General features: G+C 38.1%; 1 protein-coding gene across 2 annotated transcripts in view; it reads right to left on the bottom strand.

The window, feature by feature from the left end:
- KLHL2 (kelch like family member 2) overlaps positions 1-16,331 on the bottom strand; it is a 123,279-nt gene that overhangs the window by 22,007 nt on the left and 84,941 nt on the right. For both annotated transcript variants that reach the window (XM_060184031.1, XM_060184040.1), the window contains 3 exons: positions 10,860-10,976; positions 8,869-9,018; positions 1,926-2,043 (listed from right to left, as the gene is read on the bottom strand). In XM_060184031.1, the coding sequence (XP_060040014.1) occupies positions 1,926-2,043; positions 8,869-9,018; positions 10,860-10,976 (385 nt within the window). The remainder of the gene's footprint in view (positions 1-1,925; positions 2,044-8,868; positions 9,019-10,859; positions 10,977-16,331) is intronic.

The raw sequence follows: 16,331 nt of genomic DNA, 5'->3' as shown, positions 1-16,331 counted from the left end.
CACTAAATAAAAATAATGAAAAATAAAGAAAGAATGCTGATATTTAACAAGCTCCACAATCGTTGTTAAAAGTACTACCATAAGGGAGCCAGGCGGTAGTGCAGCAGGTTGGGCGCATGTGGCACAAAGCACAGGGACCGGCATAAGAATACTGGTTAGAGCCCCTGGCTCCCCACCGGCAGGGAATTCGCTTCACAAGCAGTGAAGCAGGTCTGCAGGTGTCTGTCTTTCTCTCCCTCTCTCTGTCTTCCCCTCCTCTCTCCATTCTCTCTGTCTTATCTAACAATGACAACATCAATAACAGCAACAATAGTAACTACTACAACAATGAAAACACAAGGGCAACAAAGGGGAAAATAAATATAAGAAAAAATTTTTTTTAAATAAGTACTACTATAGGGGCAGTGGTGCAGCGGGTTAAGCACACATCCTTAGAAGCACAAGGACCAGCATAAGGATCCTGGTTCAAGCCTCTGGCTCCCCACCTGCAGGGGGTTCACTTCACATGTGGTGAAGCAGGTCTACAGGTGTCTGTCTTTCTCTCCTCCTCTCTGTCTTTCCCTCCTCTCTCCATTCTCTCTGTCCTAACAGCAATAACAATGATGACGATAAACAATAAGGACAACAAAAGGGAAAAAATAATAAAAAATAAAGTTAAAAAAAGGTACTACCATAATAGAAATGCTCCATTATACCAGAAATATATGGGAGATAGGAATTATGAATCCAATTTTGAGTCCCAGGAAGAATCCTCACAATCTGCAACTGTCTCTTCTAATTGTTCTCATGGTTTAATAAGGTCTACTTCAACAAAATTTTGTAAAACAATGTCTGAGAGATGATAACTGTGGCTGGCAGCTAAGTCAGGAATCTCCTAGGACTAAGATACCAACCTAAAGATTTCCTTGTGAACATGTCAGCAGGGGTAGCTATCTGGCAAATACCTGGTAAATAGCTAGCTCCTCTACTTTACAGCAGAGAACTAAAAAAAAAAAAAATAAGTAAAGAGCAAAGTGGATCATTTCTCCCCATCAATGGCTTGTGGGCACAGTGCCCTATAATAGCTTTTCTAATTATTATTGAACTGAAACCCAAGAGGTGGTACAGTGACTAGAACCTGGACTTAAATGCATGAGGTTCTGTGTTCAACCCTCCAGCATCACATGTGCCAGAGTGATGTGCTGTTTGTTCTCTCTCTCCTCTCTTGTGTTGACACATAAATACATCTTAAAAAAATACATGTGCTATTTAACCACATAACGTTTTTAACTTTTTTTTTTTAATTTTTTTTTTTTTTACCTCCAGGGTTATCACTGGAGTTCAGTGCCTGCAATACTCCACTGCTCCTGGAGGCCATTTTCCCCGTTTTGTTGTCCTTGTTGTTGTTATCGCTGTTGTTGTTGGATAGGACAGAGATACTGTGCAGACCTGCTTCACTGCTTGTGAAGCAAACCCTGCCTGCACGTGGGGAGCTGGGGGCTTGAACTGGGATCCTTATGCGGTCCTTGTGCTTTGCGCCACGCGTGCTTATCCAGCTGCGCTACCGCCCAGCCTCCCCCAATTAAACTTTTTGACTTCCTTTCTTTTTTTTCTTTAACATTTTTTATTACATTTATTTATTTTCCTTTTTGTTGCCCTTGTTGTTTTACTGTTTTGTTATTGATGTAGTCATTGTTAGGACAGAGAGAAACGGAGAGAGGAGGGAAGACAGAGAGGGGAAGAGAAAGACAGACACCTGCAGACCTGCTTCACCACTTGTGAAGCGACTCCCCTGCATGTGGGGAGCCAGGGGCTCAAACCCGGATCTTCATGTCGGTCTTTGCACTTTGCGCCACCTACGCTTAGCCCCCTGTGCTACCGCCTGACTCCCAGCTTTATTTCTTTTTAATGATTTTTCTTTTCTTCTTTTCACTCATCATACTTACCAGCCCTACATCTCCTAGAAGGCAGTTCTGCCACCTGGTGCCAGCGCTCCTCTTTAAAGTCATAGCATTCCACGCTGCGGATAGCCTTTGGTGCTTGGCCTCCAACCACCACCATCAGCTGAAGGGCAGAAGGAAAACACTTGAAACAAACAACTCTAGTTTTACCCAGGTAGTTAAATTGTCTTACAAAGACACTGATGTGGAAAGTGCCAAGATGAAGATGGTAGGATGAACTGTGGAGGGGCAGAGGGGGAAACAACCACCTATTCAACATTAATAAACATCAGTGAATAGGGGACATGTTAGAACTACAATTCTATAATCTAGCACATTTAGTCAAAAGTAAGGATTTCATAAACTACAATAAATTTTTCATCTTTCAAGCAAAAGCAGTATTTAAGCCAAAAAAACGCAGGCAGTCAGCACTGGCAAGGCTGCATGTGCCATAGGACTTGCTATAATATAAACTAGACCCTAGCTTTGTCATGATCAGGGATTAGCTCTCCATGATGTAGGAGAACAGAGAAATGAGACTTCTATTAGTGAGTGAGGTGAAAAGGACAGTAAGGAATTAAAAGAAGATGGGAGAAGGAGAGGAGAAAATCTACCGAAAAAAAACAATAGAAACTGAATTTCTCAAGAGAATATAGATTCTTGGGTTTCTGGTAAAGAAACCTCCCTTGATGTCCCACAAACACAATGATCTAGTAATAGGGCAGATAATGGAAGTACCAGAAATCATAAAACTCAAATGTACAACAGTCAAATACTGAGGATAAATAAGAGATATAAATCTTCAATTCAACTTAACCCATCAACTTAACCCATCATTGCATTTTCTCAGAGTTGTGTGAGGTATATTATATAAGAAAGAAAAGACATAGCTCTACCCCTTGTGAGTTTATATTTGCACAAAGCTGAAAAGCCCATGACAAAATTCAAGAACAATATAAAAAAGTAAATGTCCAAAAACCTTTATAACTAACAGGATCAATAATTTCCATTGATCAGAAAAATGACTTTCTGGAGGCAGTGGAACCTTGAAAGAGAAAGATGTAATTTATCCATTAATATGCTTGTCATTTACTGACTTCATATAGCCACTCTTTGGTAATATGGAAAAGACAGCCATCAAATCAGAATAAATAAGAAAAATCAATGAGTTATATATGGAAAACTGTAAGGATGTCAAGGAGCTTGGGGGAAAGCTCAGGCAATGACAGGGAAGAACTAACAAGTCAAAACAACAACAACAACAAAAACAGAACAAAGCATTGAATGTGCATGCATATATATTGAAAAGAGAGATTTGTAACCTTGACTGAGCAATGACTTATCTGTTCTTAAAACTATAGAAAAATGGATACAAAGGAAGTATAATTCCTGAATTAGAATAATAAATCCTAATTTTTCAAAAAAACCCGCAATTTTATTAATTTATTACTTGGAAAATAGAAGGAATTTTAGAGATCTCAATAAAAAGGCTAAACAAAGACCAAACATACAACTTTTTATAGACATACTATTTTTCTAGTTTATACTACAGATAAAAATCTTCAATGCCTTCTGCTATTACCATGGGGGGGGGGGTGAGAGCAAAGCTGTAGATGCGCAGATGCAAACACTAAGATAAACTTCATTATCTAAGAATTTATGTAAAATGTGTCTGTGTTCAAACTTCTGAGTGACAAAACTTGAAAGAGGCCTTGATAATGTGTCCGATGAAAATCAATTAAAGAAAATCTCAGAGGGGAACACTTAAGACAGCAGAACCTCCAATCCTGGAACCTCTAGGGTGGGGCTCACTTTTCTGCATGCTTCTCTCAATTCATACCAAATGATACTGCATCTGATGATCCCAACCTAATCAATACAATGCGTACCACTCGGCACGCTTCACCTTGGACTGTGTCCAGAGACATCAGGCGTGGAATGTCAACCCTTTAGCCTTATTACTCGGGTGAGACCTTTCCTTTCTCATAGGATTCTCTCATTCCATTTCAGGTGGTTCACTTCCTAACAAAGTCCCAAAACCTAGATATAGACCAGGTCCCATGAGATAGGGCATGTACCCACAAATTAGGGTAAAACATATACCTGAAAGCAAAAGTGCGTAATAGTCTGCAGTGAGTCAATAAATGAAGCAAGCAAGTAGAAAGACCTAAAAAGACACCATAAAGTTCCTAATGAAATAGTCTCTACTTAGATCTAGATACCCTCCTTACCTCCTTCCTCTTACACTTCCTTCAGTCACTCAAAAGCTAACCTTATCAAAGTCAGGACTACAAAAACTGAAAAGACTGGAATACTTTAATGATGACTCTTTAGTCACTATAAGGCCACCCCGTCAGCTGGGGCCCTAGTAGGGAAGTCCTGAGATTCTCAAACAGACATGATGGGCCTAGACCTCGAATAGATCCCTCTCTCCATTGTCACTGGTCATCTCCTTCAGGAACAACACAACGGACCCCCTTTGTGGGCCCTCATAGGACTTTGCCCTCAACTTGGATCAACAATGGTAGAGAATGTTCCATCCTCCGAAGGGAGGCTAGATATCATATACTATCTAACACCTGAGGAAGATGGATCCTGAAATTGGGGCAGGCTGGAACGTTCCTACTCATGACCACAGAATGCGAGCTCAGACTTACAGGGATGCGGAAGTCACATAGGCTTCTAAACTGAATATAGGCCCCAGATCAAATTGATGGGGTTTACAGTCAACAATATTTATACACCTTTCCCATATTTGGGAGCTATTTTCTTTCCTGATCCAGCTTTCTAGCCCTTTTTCAGCCATGACATCATCTCCCCAGACAATAATGTGGGTCCACCAGCATATCAGAGGTCAAGCTCAGGAAAAAACTAGTATAGTCATAGGCCCTATGGAATATAACTAAAATAGGCCTACTAGGTATCTCCAAAATGTAGACACCAAATCTTCTTCGGCAACATTCCAACCTTTAGGTTCATGATTAGTCAACAATTTCTTTGGCTTTATACATTAACTCTTTTTTCAGCCACCAGGTTCTAGATGCTACCATCATGCCAACCAAACTTCCCTGGGCAGATGATGTATCCTGGAGCCCTGCTTCCCCAGAGCCCTGGCCCACTCGGGGAAGAGAGAGGCAGGCTGGGAGTATGGATTGACCTGCCAATGCCCATGTTCAGTGGGGAAGCAATTACAGAAGCCAGACCTTCCACCTTCTGCACCCCATAATGACCCTGGTTCCATACTCCCAGAGGGCTAAAGAACAGGAAATCTATCAGGGGAGGGGATGGGATACAGAGTTCTGGTGGTGGGAATTGTGTGGAGTTGCACCCCTCTTATCCTATGGTTCTTGTCAGTGTTTCTTTTTTTATAAACAAAAAATTTTTAAAAATCATTGAGAAACCATATATAATTATTAGATTTTATGATTTTCAAGCTTTGAATTCCATGACTGCCATACAGTTGTTCACTTTTGCATATCAAAATGGAGATGGAAGAGGAAATATGCAGAAAAAATGATAGTAATGTTGTGTCCTTTCTTTACTAAAGTGATGTAAAGAAAGAGCACTATCTATCTTAACAGTAGAGCACAGGGCTCACATGTCTGATTTTTCCAGTTTGATAACCAACACTGGGTACCAGTATATGCTGACTTATCTCTTACTCTTTCTCTCTATATCAGGTGAAACCCTGACACTCAGCTACCAAACCCTGTGGGATATGGTGAAAGCAGCCTTAGGAGGGAAATTTATAGTAATATAGACTCATATTAACAAACAGCAAAGATCTCAAGTAAATTATCTACCATCACAACTGAACCAACTAGAAAAGGAGCAGCAAAGAAACCCAAAAGTCAGCAGTAGTAGGGACATAGTTCAAATGAGGGTAGAAATTTATGAAATAGAAAGCAGAAAGACTAAAAGATTAATGAAATAAGAAACTGAGCAATGTCTACATAGAATAGAAGATGAATATTCTGTTTAATATCACATTCATTACTTGTATTTGGTAGGAACTTAATAATCATAGCTATTCTCTGTAATGGTTATGTGATCAATGAAGAAAAAGGACTTAAAGTGAATAATAAAATATGCTATATATTTTTGTTAATGAAGAGTATTTGAAGACTTGACTTTTCCTGGTTTAAGGAAAATAAAGTAGGTTGAATGGAATACGGGTAATATAGACTAAAATTCAAATTCCTTTCCTCATATGAGCAAAAACAGACAAATAAAGAACCTCTCTCATATGTAAGAAACCTTTGACAGGGGAGAGAGAGCGCGAGAGAGAGAGAGAGAGAGAGGAAGAGAGAGAGAGAAATAGAGTGAGAGAGAGGAGAGACAACCTTCATGGATTATCAGCAGACCCACTATATAATAAAACACCAAAAAACTAAGAAATTCAATAGAATAGCAGTTAGAAAGACCACTCCAAAACAAGTCAAGAGAGTCCAGATATAATATCATCTGAAAAGAAATATCGAAACAGATGATCACACCTCTCCAAAAGAATATATAATATTTGATAGAGTTTTAACAAAAAACTTTTAGAGGGTTTTCCAAAGTGATGTGTTTATTCCAGGAATTAAAAGCAAAGTATTTTGCACTCTAAAGGACTCTGCAGCACAGCTGAAGACAGAAAAATTAAAGATGTTCACAGAGGAAATATATGAGTTTTTTTTTTTACAAGCATGAGATGCTTAAAAAGTATTAAAGATAAATTGTTTAGAAGTTGAAAAGACTAACCTGAAAGAAACGGTAATTTAAATGGCCCAAGATCCTGAATTCTTTAACATATCTACATTTCTTTGGAAGAACAAAAACTGACACCAAGGAATATGGACAAATATGAAGTAACGAAAACTTATATAGATGACTACTTATAGAAAGTAGGTAAAAGGGTATTTGGAAAATGTAAACACTTATAAAGTCGGCAGACCCAGATGGCATGCATACTAAGATGTTAAGGGAACTGGCTAATGTACTTACTGAGTCACAATTATTTTTGAAAAATCTTGGAGAACTGAGGAGAGATCAGAAAATTTAAAAACGGCAAATACCAGTTTTCAAAGCAGGATAGAATGTGAATGCTTTGTAAATGCTTCTTAAATGATAATATTTCACGGTGAAATTTTAGAGTATTTTTGAGAAAAGGATCCCACCTTCTAGGGGTTAACAGTAACACACAGAGGGATGTTAAGAGAAATTTCATGACAAATCTCAATTTATTTTATTATGATTCTCATCAGATGCTACATACCAAATCATTTATTTTTTGGCTTAGGAAATAAACAGTATGATATGAACTTGAGTTTTCCACAAAAGGACTACAGCACTGAGTGGTAGCATTTATTGAGGTCACTCTAAATTAAAGTATTTACTAATGAGGAGGAAAAGAGGGAGAGGGAGATGGAAAGGATGAGGGAGAGAGAGAAGGGAGGCAGTACACTGGCAAAAATCTGTAGTTGGTTCTAAATTGAGAGTTGTTGTTAACACTGGAAAAAAATGAAAAAAAAGAAAAACAATACAGATCTGGAGCAATTAAAAATGCAGACTTAAAAAATAGCTAAATAGGGAGTCAGGCAGTAGCACAGTGGGTTAAGCACACATGGCACAAAGCACTAGGACCAGGGTAAGGATCCCAGTTCAAACCCCTGGCTCCCCACCTGCAGAGGAGTCACTTCATAAGCGGTGAAGCAGGTCTGCAGGTGTCTATCTTTCTCTTCCCCCTCTCTGTCATCCCCTCCTCTGTCAATTTCTCTTTGTCCTATCCAGCAACAACAACTGCTATAACAACCACAACAAGGGCAACAAAATGGGAAAAAATGGTTGCCAGGAGCAGTGACAAAAAAAGAGAGAAAGAGAGAGAGAGAGAGAGAAGAAAAGGAAAGAAAAGAAAAACAGAGAGAGAGAGAGAGGAAGAGAGAGAGAGAAATAAAGAGTGAGAGAGAGGAGAGACAGCAAGTACTGTTCCATCATCCATGGAGTTTCCCTTAGTGTACCCAGGGCTCTAGCCCCTTGCTTCGCACATGGAAAGGTGTGTGCCCTATAGAATGAGCTACCTCCCGACCCAAAATAATAGCATTATGGTGAAGGTATTTAAAAGAAATAATTTAATGAAAAGTATAGGATAATAACTAAAGATTATATAAGAAAACAAGAAATAACAGAATCATATTTCATAATCCATCACTGCCCAAATACACCTAAGAGTTAAAAAAAATACATATCTGTATATGTATTCTGGATCATTCTTAGTTGACCATACACAAGGGGTGCTTAAGTGTTGGTCTCTCAGAACCATAAAAAGCAAACAGATGACAAAGAATTGCAGAGACAGAAATGAAGAGTTATTTTGTAAAGGACATTAAGTTGGTAAAACATGAATGACTTCAACTAAAAAGTTAAAAGTAAAATGTGAACATTCATTCAGGAAAATATGAGCACTGGAGATCTAAAATGACACAGGGCATCTACACTGAACTGGCTACATGTGATATGTAGATGCTCACTTAACAGGGTGAATAGGAAGGAGTCAATTTGAATAAACTATTATTTATCATTCTTAACCTTTGTTCTACTGTAATTCCATGAAATCTAGTTGGCTTTCAGTTACTATGTAAACAAGGTTTTCAGAGAAATCTCTTTATTGAGTCTGATTTCCCTGTCTACAATAACTAGAGCTAATTAGACTCAGAAAGGACAAAAATCAGTTGCCTTCTAGTCCAAAGGAATGGTATCATGTACTCTGTAAAGATTAAATGAACCAATCTCCACTCTCAAAGGACAAAAACCAGTAAAGAAGTTGGATAATATATATTATAATGAATCCCTAGGTACACTGCTTGTTGAGGGGAAATTAAAAGAAAAGCATGGAAATTCAGAGGAGTAAAACAGCCTCATTATGTGCCTTTCAGATGAGGTAATAGTAGGTATGAACAATAGATCCTACTTTGGGAAGGTTCATAGGGGTCCTCAGTCTGGTCCGAACACTCTTCATTAATATGCGCTGCTCTGTTGGCAGCAAATGATACTTCATAGCTTCAATGAGGTAATCTTTGCAAGCACTACTATTCTTGACCAATGCTTCCTCTTCCACCCTCTGTAAAAAGACATGAAAGCAACCCATGAAAGAACAGCCATTCCATGACAAAATCAACAAACAGAAGAGGAAAAAAGCAATTGTTGCACCTTTTTAGTTTCTTCCATTGTTGCCTTTCTTAGTTTTGTTTAAAGTAAGAGAAAAGCTTATACAAAACCACTTAGAGATAGATGAAATTAAAAATAGAAAAAAGTACTCAAATAGCTGGTCTAGAGAAAAATATCTGTAAGTCATAAAGAGAAGAGCTACAATAAAAAGACATAGTTCAATGTCAGCTACAGAAGTCTTTAGATATTCAGCCATTTCTTATCTATAAATATTAAGTTAAATAGTAGAAAAAACAAAAACATGTTGGGTAATGTATCCTTCCAGTGGGCAGGCAACAGAGACAGAAAGCAAATATAATGTAAGGGAAAGGGATCTAAAATACTTTTTTTTTAAAATTTAATTTCATTTATTTTCCCTTTTGTTGCCCTTGTTGTTTACCATTATTATTATTGTTGTTGATGTTGTTGGATAGGACAGAGAGAAATGGGAGAGTGGAGGGGAAGACAGAGAGGGGGAGAGAAAGATAGACACTTGCAGACCTGCTTCACCGCCTGTGAAGTGACTCCCCTGCAAGTGGGGAGCCGGGGGCTTGAACCGGGATCCTTACGCTTCGCACCACCTGAGCTTAAACCTCTGCGCCACTGTCCGACTCCCTCAAAATACTTTTATAGTAAAGTGTCTACACCACGAACAAATCATGGCTTTCCTACACCTCTAGGTTCAGATGCAGAACCAGGCTCTTCTGTTTTGTTTTGTTTCTAATAGCAGAGTGCTGCTGATTACACAAATTACAAAAATTACTATGGTTTTAGGAAATCTTGAAATGCCCAGTTATAATCTTTTAATAAATGCTTTCTTAGATGGTCTCATGTTTCATGCTTTCTGTAGGAATCTAATAATAATAATAAATAAATAAACTGTGTTTAGGAGCTGAAGAGAGAGCTCATCAGATAGAGGGCCTGTATTACCATGTGCCTGACTCACATTCAAAGTCGGGTATCACATGGAAGGTATTGTGGCAATGAAAGAAACTTCAGTACCATGGTATCTCTCTCTGTCTTAACAAACAAACAAACAAACAAACAAAAGACACAGAGTGGTAAAACTTCCCAGGCCTGAGACCCACCAGGTTTCACCCACTCAAAGAATGAATTTTAAATTATTCAGGGACTACTGAAAGACAAACATCTATGTTTCTTTTTTCTTTTATTTATTTTTATTACAGTAAATACAGTTGTTGGTACATGTGTTAATATTTCTCAGTTTTCTGCAAAACACTCTCACCCCCCAGCCTAGGCCCTCCTCCATCATCTTGCAAACATAACTATTTCTCTGTATTTCAAATGACCTGATTTTCCTCAGCTTAGAAATTAAGACAGAAGTCAAATGCATGCGACTGTAAAACTATAAAGTAGAATCAAACATTATTTGGGTTGACTGTTGAAATTCAATTTCTGCAGGGCAATAGGAAAAGGCTATAAAAAAAGAAAGCAACACAGACACAGAGTGGTGAGATAGAGGCACAAGTGAATTTATTTATGTGTATATAAAATATACATATACATAAACTCCTATAAGCACTGGTGCTGGTTTACCCAAATTAGAAATATGGAGTACTTCACATTTCTGAGAACACGGCCAGATGCCTAGAAATCTAGTACTTTTACTGTCCTCTACATTCCTCCCATGGATCTGTGCTCTTAAGTTCTTACCACTGTTTGACAGCAATCTGTATGTTGTCTGCCCAGTGCCACGGTTCTACTTTTATTCCCATGTCTTGGATATACTTTTACCTGAACTAAATATTCCCGAGGAAGCAAAGGTAATCGTACATGTTCCATCAGACGAGCCATAAATTCTTGCCTTACATCTTTGTCATGGTTCACCCAAGCTATTACTGCTTCAAATACCTTGCAAAAAGGAAAAAAAAAAAAAAAAAACAGAGAGAAAACATGTAATGAGTTATGTGTCAAAGAATCTGGATAAAATATGCTGTGACTACAACTTACTTACATAAAATACATCAAGGTGTCCAAGTTTAATCTACAGCTCAATTCCCCGCTCCCAATATCCTCCTTCTTATGTACTTAAGTCATTCTCACCCTTCTTTCCTTCTTTCCTTTATTTATTTATTTATTTTGCCTCCAGGGTTATCACTGGGGCTCGGTGCCTGCACCACAAATTCACTGCTCCTAGCGGCTATTTTTTCCCCTTTTGTTGCCCTTGTTGTTATCATTATTGCTGTTATTGTTGTTGGGCAGGACAGAGAGAAATGGAGAAAGGAGGGGAAGAAAGAGAAGGGAAGAGAAAGACACCTGCAGACCTGCTTTACTGCCTGTGAAGCGACCCTCCTGCTGGTGGGGAGCTGGGGGCTTGAACCGGGATCCTTTTGCCAGTCCTCATGCTTCACGCCATATGCACTTAACCCGCTGTGCCACTGCCCAGCGGCCCCCCTCCCTTTCTTTTTTACTTGTTATTCCGGCCGTACTTTTCCCTCCCATTTTTACTGAGATATAACTGATAGAAAACTATATAAATTTAAGGTGAACATACTGCTGATTTGATACATGTTTGTGTTGCAAAATGCTCATACCTCCATTATGTCACAGGACTACCATCTCTTTTACTGTGAGAATATTTAAGAGCTAGCATCTTAGCAACTTTCAACTACACAATACTATTAACTATTATAATCACCATGCTGTACAAGTTCTTATAACCTAAAGTTTATATCCTTTGGCCAACATTTCCTCATTTCTTTATATATCCAAACCACAACTGTTTCCATGAATTCAGCTTTTTCAGATCCTGTGTATAAATGATACCACACATTATTTTTTCTGTCTGACTTATAATACCTTCAATAAGGTTTATTCAAGCTGTCACAAAAGGAAGAGCTGACTTCTTTCTTGTGACTAAATAATATTCCATTGTGTTTAATTATATAAAAACACAGCTTTATTTGCACATTCCTTGATGGTCACTTAGGATATCATATTTCAGCTACTGTGAATAATGCTGCAGTGAATGAACATGGGAGTACAATGAGTGTGAGATCCTGTCTTCATTTTATTTAGCTATATACCCAAAATGGAACTGTTGGATCATAATTAAACAGTTCCACGTTTAATTAAGTACTTTATGTTTATATATGTAGGAAGCATTTCTCATTTGGTATTTACTATTGTACCAAGTACAATAACTAAGTTTCTTGAACCTGAGTGTAGCTGTGGAAATCTGGTGACATACAACTTAATTCATTGTTGATAGTATTTCCAAATTTAACTGGATTCAACTCATCTAGATTTAAAACTTAAAATTCCTTTGGAATAAAGAATCCTAAATAGTAGACCAAAGTGATATTCTGGAATTGAAAGCATCCACCCTTATTATAGCAACTTATTTTTAAAATAGTGATTTAATAGTGGTTTACAAGATTCTAAGATAACGGGTATACCCACCGAAGTTCTGTGTCAAAACGTCACCTCCACTCCCACCTCTAGTGATAACCACCAAAGTTGCCTTAAAGTCTTAGGCAAGATGCCTTAAAGTCTTTAAGTTCATATATTTCAATTCTATATTCCACATATGAGCAAAACCATCTGGCAGTTATAAACAACTTTTTTTTGTTTTTTTTCCTCTGGGCTTACAAAGCAGATCTTGAATCACACACTTCTAAGTTCAAGGGCTGAAGAATAGATTAACTCTTGGTACAATTATAGAACAGATTAAAATGTGGTATTTCGAATTAAAAACTAAATACAATATTACCTATGAGCAATAGTCTAATAGAGAGGTGGTATCGATCACATAATTTTCTTCCAGATGTATTGTGATACATAATTCAATAATCTTTAAGGGTTTATAGAGAATGTTTGATTATATATATATATAATATATATATATATATATATATATATATATATATATATATATATATATATATATATATATATCTCCAAGGATTACTGGGAGCAAAAATCAGGTTATTTTGATGTCAAAATAAGAAACAAAAATAACCTATATTACAATTAACTTGTTTCTTTGAAACATTTGGACAGTAAGGATTTACCAAATGTTCCTATGTTTAGAGATAAAGATACTGTCAAATGCTTCTACTAACTACAAGTCCTTCAATAATCTTATTTTGTTCTGTTTAAGAGAGAAAAGAAGGCCCACAGCGAAGAAAAAAAAAAAACCCACTGGTTTTATTGTAAGTTGTCTGGCTTAAAGTGGTACTTTCTAAGGATCTGTTATGCTAAGTGAGGACTTACTATATTTTTCAGCCTTGCTTCCAATGTCCTACACCAGGTCCTATTTTTTTTTTTTTTGCCTCCAGGGTTACTGCTGGGGCTCAGTGCCTGTACTATGAATACACGGCTCCTGTGACCATTTTTTTCTTCCAATTTTTAATTTTTTTAATAGGACAGAGAGAAACTGAGAGAGAAGCCAGGGCGCTCGAACCAGGATCCTTGAGTTTGTCCTTGAGCTTTGTACTATGTGTACTTAACCCGGTGCACCACCGCCTAGGCCTCAGATCCTACATCTACCTGTATGACTTCAACATACTTCTCCCTGACTCTCTTTCTCTTCTGGTCCATTCTGCACTGACCACCATACATGATGACGGCTAATCTCTAAAGATGATCCTTATTAATAAGCTCCATCTCACTGCAGCTGGTGTATTGCACCAAAGTAAAAGACTCTGGGGTGGGTGGAGGGGACAGTACAGGTCCTGGAAAAGGATGACAGAGGGCCTAGTGGGGGTTGTATTGTTATGTGGAAAACTGAGAAATGTTATGCATATACAAACTACTGTATTTACTGTTGACTATAAAACATTAATACCCCAATAAAGGGGAAAAATATTAAAAAAAAAAAATAAGCCCCACCTCCAGGTAGCCATACTTTCTGTAATAACCTCCCAAACAGCATCTAAGCTAGCGCCATGAAATCAGTACCATGAAACCAGTAGAGTGTGGTGTGGGAATGATACTATGCAACTTCAGAAGTAGGTCACAAGAAGCCATACCATTTCCATTCTAGTTCAAAACTTTTGGGGAGGCAAGATATTATGTAAGACTGACTACTTAAGGCCACCAAGCAAAGAGAAACCCAAGCTTCTTGCGGCAAGGTAGAGTGGAGAGGGAGAAGACATATTAACCAACTCTCAGGAAAAGAGCCAGATTAAGTGTCGCAGGTTCAGAAGGCCTGAGGTACAGATAGATGACTCCAGCAGAACCATAACAGCAAGGGATGTGCCCTATCATCAGGATCATTAGGATTGAACTCCCAGCCATTACAATTACTCAATTTCTCTCTGTCCAAATCAAATCAAATCAAATAGAAAATACAAGACAAAAGAAAAAAAAAAAGGCCACTGGGAGTGGTAAACTTGTAGCACCAGCACCAAGTCCTAATGGCATTTAAAAAAAAAAAAAGAGGAAAGGAAAGGAAAGAAGGTATTGTAGGAAAACTTAAATCATTTTTGGACTGGGGATGGAAGTTAAGCCTGACTCAAGATGAATGTTTAGTTTCTTAAAAATTAGTACAAGTTTTTTCTTTTAGTTTTGTTAAAAGAAGAAAAATACTTAAGAAAATATGAGTACAAATTTGCCAGAGAAGATGGGTGAGAAAGTAAAGGACATTCTAGTAGAGGGAATAGAATATGCAAATATAAGTAAGGTTTGAAAGAATAGCTTGGTTAGTTCTATATAACTAGAGTTTAGAATATATATTTTTATTTTATTTTATTTGCTTCCAGGGTGATCACTGGGGTTTGGTGCCTGTACTACGAATCCACTGCTCCTGGTGGCCATCTTTTTTCCATTTTTGTTGTTGCTGCTATTAATGCTGTTGTTGTTCTTGTTGCTAGATAGGACAAAGAGAAATTGAGAGGAGGGGAAGACAGAGAGGGGGAGAGAAAGGCAGACACCTGCAGACCTGCTTCACCACCTGTGAAGGAACAAACCCCCTGCGGCTCAAGAGCCAGGGGCTTGAACTGGGATCCTTGTGCTGGTCCTTGCGCTTCTCACCAAGTGTACTTAATTAACCCAGTGCTCTACCACCAAGCCCCCTAGAGTTTAGAATATATTTGGCAGGGAGTCGGGCGGTAGCGCAGCGGGGTAAGTGCATGTGGCGCAAAGTGCAGGGACTGGCGTAAGGATCCCGGTTCGAGCCCCCGGCTCCCTGCTTGTAAGGGAGTTGCTTCACAAGTGGTGAAGCAGGTCTGCAGGTGTCTGTCTTTCTCTCTCCCCTCTCTGTCTTCCCCCTCTCTCTCCACTTCTCTCTGTCCTATCCAACAACAATGACATCAATAATAACTACAACAATAAAAAACAACTACAACAATAAAAAACAACAAGGGCAACAAAAGAGAATAAATACTAAAAAAATTTAAAAAGAATATATTTGGCAGAAGATTAAGAGATAAGAGAGAAAGATGATTAATGAAATGTCTTAGCCACATCAAAGAAAATTGACTTTATCCTTATTTAGGGATGAAGAGGCTCTAAAAGGTTTAAGCAATAGGAAAACACCATAAGACAAACTCTATTGGAATGTTATGAAGTCTCTTGACTCATTTTCTACCACTGGATCAAACAGTTCTATGGGAGGAATTCATGCAGCTTATCTCTGTTTGCTTTTCTTTTTCTTATTGTCACTAGGACTGTGGCTGGGCCTCGGGGCCGATGCTATAAATTCACCACTCCCAGTAGCCATTTTTTTTTTCCCTTTCTCTTCTCTTCTCTATTTTATTTGATTGGATAGAGAGAAATTGAGTGGGGGAGGTGGGGGGAAAGAGGGAGAAAGATATACACCTGTAGATTTACTTCACCATTCATGGAGTATACCCCCTGCAGATGGGGAACAGAGACTTGGGCCCAGGTCCTTGCCCAAGATAATTTGTACACTTAACTAGATGTGCCACTGCCTAGTCCCCACTCCTACAATACCTTCTATAGCATTCTGTAATCATCTATTTATTCCAATATTTATCCTCTAGTCAGTGATTAAAATCCTATATTTTAAAAAGATTTTATTTATTTATGAGAAAGATAGGAGGAGAGAGGAAGAACCAGACATCACTCTGGCACATGTGCTACTGGGGATCGAACTCGGGACCTCATGCTTGAGAGTTCAAAGCTTTATCACTGCACCACCACCTCCCGGAACACTTAAAATCCTATTTTCAGAAAAATATTTTTAATATTTTATTTATTTATTGGATAGGGAGAAATTGAAAGGGAAGGGAGGGAGAGAGA

Source organism: Erinaceus europaeus, chromosome 2 (genome assembly GCF_950295315.1).
Source record: "Erinaceus europaeus chromosome 2, mEriEur2.1, whole genome shotgun sequence".
NCBI classification, from domain to species: Eukaryota; Metazoa; Chordata; class Mammalia; order Eulipotyphla; family Erinaceidae; genus Erinaceus; species Erinaceus europaeus.
Note: the sequence above shows the minus strand (reverse complement) of the source record. Positions and strands in the feature narration are given on the sequence as shown.